The 6,294-nt window shown below is 44.5% G+C and overlaps 1 protein-coding gene across 6 annotated transcripts in view; it reads left to right on the top strand.

Moving 5' to 3' along the window:
• The window catches only part of SRL (sarcalumenin), an 89,933-nt gene that overhangs the window by 57,393 nt on the left and 26,246 nt on the right, over positions 1–6,294 (top strand). For 4 of the 6 annotated variants that reach the window (XM_025192847.1, XM_025192848.1, XM_025192845.1 and 1 more), the window contains exon 3: positions 4,325–4,423. In XM_025192847.1, coding sequence (XP_025048632.1) covers positions 4,325–4,423 — 99 coding nt within the window. Of the gene's footprint in view, positions 1–4,324; positions 4,427–6,294 lie in introns of all 6 variants that reach the window. The other 2 variants (XM_025192844.1, XM_025192846.1) reach the window with 1 other exon arrangement.

The following is a 6,294-nucleotide window of genomic DNA, read 5'->3' on the forward strand; positions in this document are numbered from 1 at the left end:
GCAGGAATCCATTGATTGGGAGCTGTGCTCTCTGTTTGCCCATATCAGTTTAAAAAAGGTAGGTTATTCAGGGAAGTCTTGGATGAGTCTTTTGAGTCCCTTCACAGATTGCAGTTCATTTGCAGAAGGTATTCATTGGTCCTTGTTTAATTACAAAATAATTGTCTTTCCAAAAGGGAAAGTGAGAGGATGAACTGGGTGTTCATTAATGCCAAGCAATGAGAAAGAGCCTTAGGCCCTGAACCTTCTGTGTAGAAACAGAGCAAAAAGCTACATCTGCTGGGAACCCCACTGATTTCAGTGGAGCTCTGTATGGCCACAGCTGTCTGTCTACCTGCTGCGTAATGAATGTCAGGACCCTATATATTACCGGGAAGGCTCCACAGAGCTAGTGAGGACTGCTGTGTTTCCAAGTTATACATAACGCACATTATGGTCAGTCAGCAGCTGATCTGCTATCTGTAAGCTGGGTGAGTGATGAGAAATGATCTGTCAAATATTTTAAAAATGTTCATGAAACTTATTCTATAAATTAGTCAGTGATTATCAGTAGATTGACCTTATGACTTGGGGAAATGCTCTCTCACTGCTTACTGCTACACTTTTAAACACACATGCTTACTAAGCTTATGTTTTGTGCCAAATTTAATCAAAGCTTAGTCTCTGTGGCTTTATTTGGCAAATCAAAAAGGCCTTTCTCTGCATGATGTTCCTAAGCTTCAGCTGAGATTCTTAGGATAGTTCTATGCCTGAGAAAAAAAGAGATTCTTTATTTGGTCAACTGTAATCATAGCCCAATATAACACAAAGGACTGGGAATGCTTTTATTCATAGAGAGGTGTTCCAGTCTCAGGCTCAACCCTGCTCCTCCTGTCTTCAGAGGAACTTTTCCATGGAATGTAGTAGAAGCTGCCTCAGGCCCCTATGGCATCTACGCTCATTCACACTCACATGCACGCTCTTTTCTGTATTGTCATATGACCCCTGTTATTTCAGACACTTTTTGAACAGTAATAGTTATATTTACAATAAAATGGAGACATATCTATATATTAGGGCTGTGCAAAATTTCACTGGCAGTTTCGTTTTGACACTGTTTCAACTTGTTTCGAGCTCGAAACAGCAAAATCGAAATGAACCAGCTTTGAAATAGCCTTGAAATGAAAAGAAGCAAGTCGTAACGTTTCAAAATTTTCTAAACATTTTGCGTTTCAAAGCTCAAGCTGGGCTTGCCTGCAGGGAAACAGAAACTAAATTAAGGAGAGGGAGGGGGAAGCGGGGGGGTGGCGGGGAGTGCTCTCATTATTGACTGTGTAGCTGGCCAGTGACTGTCATCCTTTCCTGAGGTCTCTTCCAATCCCAGTGCTCTGGGGGAGGGATGAAAAAACTGCATTAAAGGCAGGAGCATTGTTTGAACTGCCCTGCTTTCTGCCTTGGTGTCAGTTGAGTGAGGGTGCCTCTTAACACACACAGTGTCACCCACCCATGTCATGAGTTTTGCTTGTCAGCAGCTAGAGGTACATGGCCCCAGAACCCAGTAGCCCCTGTACCTATCTCCTTAAAAGCTGGCAGGCTTTGTGGCCTTAGCAGGGGCTAGCAAGCCTGCAGTTTTCACCCTGCTGCGCCCCAAGACAGACACAGTCCCACAAGCGCCCATGTCACGAGTTTTGCCTGTCAGCAGCCAAAGATGCAGGGCCCCAGAACCCAGTAGCCCCTGTACCTATCTCCTTAAAAGCTGGCAGGCTTTGTGGCCTTAGCAGGGGCTAGCAAGCCTGCAGTTTTCACCCTGCTGTGCCTTACACACACACACACACACAGAGTGTCACCCATGTCACGAGTTTTGCTTGTCTGCAGCTTGAGGTGCAGTTTCCCTGAAACCACTGCACCTATCTCCTTGAAAGTTAACAGGCTTCATGACCTCAGAAGAGGCTACCATTCCTGCAAGTTTCATCCAAATCAGGCCAAAAATGACAAAGTTATAGGCTGTTTTGAGTTTCCCCATTATAGTCTATGGGCGAAACGTCGAAACCGTGTCAAAACAGCAAAACTGTTTTGATGAAATGAAATGGAACAGCAGTTTTGAAATGAAATTCAAAACAAAACGCTGTTCTGTCAAAATGCAAGTCGAAATGGAACAGTGCTGTTTTGCACAGCCCTATTTATCTATATATCTGGTATATATAGTAGGCATATCTACACATTCATTAATGCACTTTTTGTAATGTGCATTAAATTTAATACCTCCATTGTGACGTACTAGAAAAAGATGCATTAGCTTATTTTAATGCACATTAGCAAAAGCACATGGGTTTTTGTGATGCTTTAATGTGCACTAAAATAGGCTAATGCACATTAAAGTGCAGTTTTGCCTTGTGCTCCCATATACTGCTATAGCCTTCACTGTTATTATTATGACTACTAGTGACCTCAAGAAAAATAAGGACCACAGGACAAGGCAGAACCTGCTCCAAAGAGCTCACAATCTAAACAGACAGAAGGTGGGAAAAAGGAAAGATTTTCCCCATTTTACTGGGGAATTTAGTCAGGGAAAAGGTAAAGTGACATGACCAAAATTATACAAGAATGCTGTAGCTGAGGCAGGGTTTGAACCAAATTCTCCTGGGTTAGGGACAGACATTACACATAAACCTGTTTAAGGGATCAGAAGCTGATTTAAACCTGTAACAGAACAGATGTTCAGTGCACATAAACAAGTTTGAAAATGACTGAAGCCAGTTTGAGATAAAACTGGTTGCATGTAGTAGCAGACTTAACTAATTTGAATCAAACTGGTTTATACAAAGTCTGTCCCAGACCCCTTCCTGGTTTAACTTAAACCAGAGTCTCCCAGCATCCCAGATGCTTTGCAGCCCTGGGCAGGGCTCTCTGCTCCACAGCAGGGCTGTCCCTGCCCCTCTGCTTCCTGGTTGGCTGGCGCTCCCGCAGAGACTGCAGGCACAGCAGGGCCTGCCTGGCTTCCTCCTGCTCCCCCCACCCCAAGTACTTCCTGCTCAAGCAGGGATTCCCCCCTTCCCTCTCCCACAGCACAGACCATAGCCAGAACGTGGTATGCAAGCTAATGCTGAGAAGTGTCTGTGTAAAGCAGACAGGGCAAAGGCAGACAGGACAGTGTCCGCTCAGGGCTTTTTGGCGCTAATCAGCAGGTAGCTGGTAATGTCCCTCCATTCCTTCCTTGGAAAAAATGTTTAAGGAGAGCTTGAACTAATGAGAGAGGCTTTTGTTTTCTTCATGGGCTGATAAATACTCTGTTATCAATTCCTTGCTGGGCTGGTCAGGAGCAGCAAGGGGGTGGGGAGGAACACCCCTCCCTAATCAGAGCATCCTGCCAGGGCCTGGCCACACCCTGCCCCACCTCTGCTCAGCGCTGTAGATGGGAGGGCTGCTCTAGTGCTCTCTAGCTTCCAGCCTGAGCCACTGCAGGCATATGCCTGCATTTTCTCAGTCCAAAGGGAATGTTTATATGGTTACAAACTGGTTCAGCCTAGCCAGGTTAGACTAACCTGAAAAAGATTGAATCAATTCAGGCTCAGGCTTTCTGAATGTCTGTCTCTAGCCCTGAGGGCTAGTCAGTGCCTGTTCAACATGACCTTTCTGACAGTGCTTGCTGCTTAATGAGCTTGCATGTTTCTCCTTTTTTTGTAAGGCAGGGAAATGGATGGTAGGTGGGTCTTCCAAAGGTGGATGAATGGTTAGACAGGCAGTGTGATTTGTAGACCGATTAAAACTAGGGTTTAATATTATTTTAATTAAAGATTTATGAGTCAGGCCTGAATAGCTGCAGGTAAAAGAATATTGAAATCTTCACTGTCAACATTGTCAGGAGGACTCCCATCCAGCAAGCTGGCATGTGCAATTTGATCAGAGCTTTCACAGACGCATGGCACAAAGATTTTGTTTAATGTCAAAACCCCTTTTAACTGCATGTTTTACATCCATAATATTGACCTCTATCCCTTATTCCAACTACATGGGGAATGTACTGCTTGGACTGAGCAGTACAGCTGCTAGCCTCTCCAGAACCAAATAAACTGTTATCCACAATATAAAGTTAGAATCACCATTGGCACCAAGTGCTATCCTCACTGGCAGCCTTAGTTGGGACTTGAGAGAGAGATGGGAAGTAGGAACGGAGCTCGGAGCCAAAGTCTACAGTAACCAAAATGTTCAAGTTTTTCCACTGTGCAGAAGGTCAAAGATGCTTAGTAGTGTCCTTAAAAAGATCAAGTCAGCATGTAGCCCATATAGTGTTCTTCCTGTTTTGGTTGCAGACATAATTAACATGCTACCTTTCCTTTCTTTCCAGAAGAGATAGAAGATGTTGTGGAACCTGCCAAGCGGGACCGTACCCATATAGAGAGCACTCTGAAATTGAAGGAGGACAAACCAGCAGATGACTACTCAGGTAGTGGTATAATGAGATTTAAGAAAAGATGGGAAGAAGGGAATGTACCATGGGTAGGACATGGACTTAGAAAGCCAGTATCTGACCAAGTGTAGTGTGGGCATCAGTTTGTTACAGGCCCAGAGAGTAGGATTTAGGGGGGCATTAAGGGGTTTGGGCATGGGCAGTGAGAGATGGACAATTATCCATTATGCTTCACTCAATACAGATTAATTTTCCCTCCATAACAAAAGAATAGAATTCATACTCTGAAAAGACAACAATGTTTTTACCAAAAAGTTGTAGAGTCAATATATATTTTGGTCTTTGAGGAGTAAGAGTAATGTTAACATTAGAGTCTGGACAGTCATGGAAATGAGAATGAACACAACTGTTCAACCTAACCCTGAAGACTTGTCGGTGCTCAGAAGAGTTTTGGGCAACTTTTTAGAGAGTTATTTTTTCAGTTTACAGTATCTGCTCTTCCTATTTTCAACTAGGATCATGAGGAGAAGGATGAAAAACAGTGGGAAAAGCTGTTAACAGCATTATTCTGGCCTGCCAAAATGAGAATGGACTGGCCAGGTCACGAGAGAGCCTGTTCTCATTGGCATGCAGACATTACAGTAATGGGCACTTTAGGAACCTGTTTCAACAATTAAACATTCATCAGGACATTTCTTCCCCAATTTTGCTGGCAAATTTGCAAGCTTAGATAAAACTGGGCAGAGCATGTGGGCTGAAATCCTAACCCTATCCTGATGTCAGTAAGATTTTTGCTTTTAAAGTCAGGGAGCCAGTATTTCATCCCTGAATGTGGTATCCTTAATTTGAACCAAATCTTTGGATCTACTGCAGGTCTCCCATTACTAATGGAAAGCTTAGAAAAAGTCTAAGGCTTGAGAGAAACTCCACAGAATGTCCAGGTCATATCTGTGATGTGAGAATGGATCTCATGCCAAAGCCACAAGAGCTCCTTTTCTGTGTCTTTTATGGGTAGTGTCACAGTAGATCAAAACTGAACAAGTGCTATAACCAGTCCAGAGTGACCACCTGGGAATAGGTTTATACTAGTGGAGTGGCTTGTAGGCAGGAGCAGTTGCAGAGGGGGTACAGTGGATTGGACCACATCACAGGAGACTTCGGGCATGTCTTAAAATCCCTAAAGCATGTGAAAATCCACCCTTCCTTCCTCTTCCTGCTCAAAGGCACATCCCCTCCTCGCTGCTCCCCTCCTTCCCCCCCACCACACAGCTATCCCTGCCCTCAGGGTGCCTGCTTCAACAGGCAGATGTGCAGGGTGGCTGCTTCAACACACTATAATTACAGCAGCCTCCGTGTCTCATGTATCAGTGTCCCCATGTGTCAAAATGATGGTGAGGGTGATTTAACTAAAGCTTGTTTGATGAGCTTTAGTTAAAGGACCCCCACTGCCATTTTGAAGTGTGAGGATGTTGATACATAAGACACTGAGGGCATTTTAATGAGACCAGCTCCTGGGGCACCTATACACATGATAGACCTCTCCTCCGATGTGTGCTAACTAGCACGCATCAGGGCCGACTCAATTAATTGAGTCTGTTAGAGTGTGCTAATTAGTGCATTCCAGCTGCAACCACGTCACATGTATTCAATGTCCCTGCATTTCAGAATGGTGGTGGGTGTGCTTTAACTAAAGCTCATTGAACAAGCTTTAGTTAAAGTGCCCCTGCCACCATTTTGAAGCACAGGACATTGAATATATGTGACTCTGTGGGCACCCCCCACCACCCCAGAGCATGTGTATAAGAGCCCTCAGAGTTGTTCTAATTAAAGTGCCCCCCCTGCCACCACCCAACACCACTGGAGCACTTGTAAAAATGCTCTCTGTGCTGCAGCTGGGCTCACCTAGG

This window comes from Alligator sinensis, unplaced genomic scaffold (genome assembly GCF_000455745.1).
Source record: "Alligator sinensis unplaced genomic scaffold, ASM45574v1 scaffold1406_1, whole genome shotgun sequence".
Lineage (NCBI taxonomy): Eukaryota > Metazoa > Chordata > Crocodylia > Alligatoridae > Alligator > Alligator sinensis.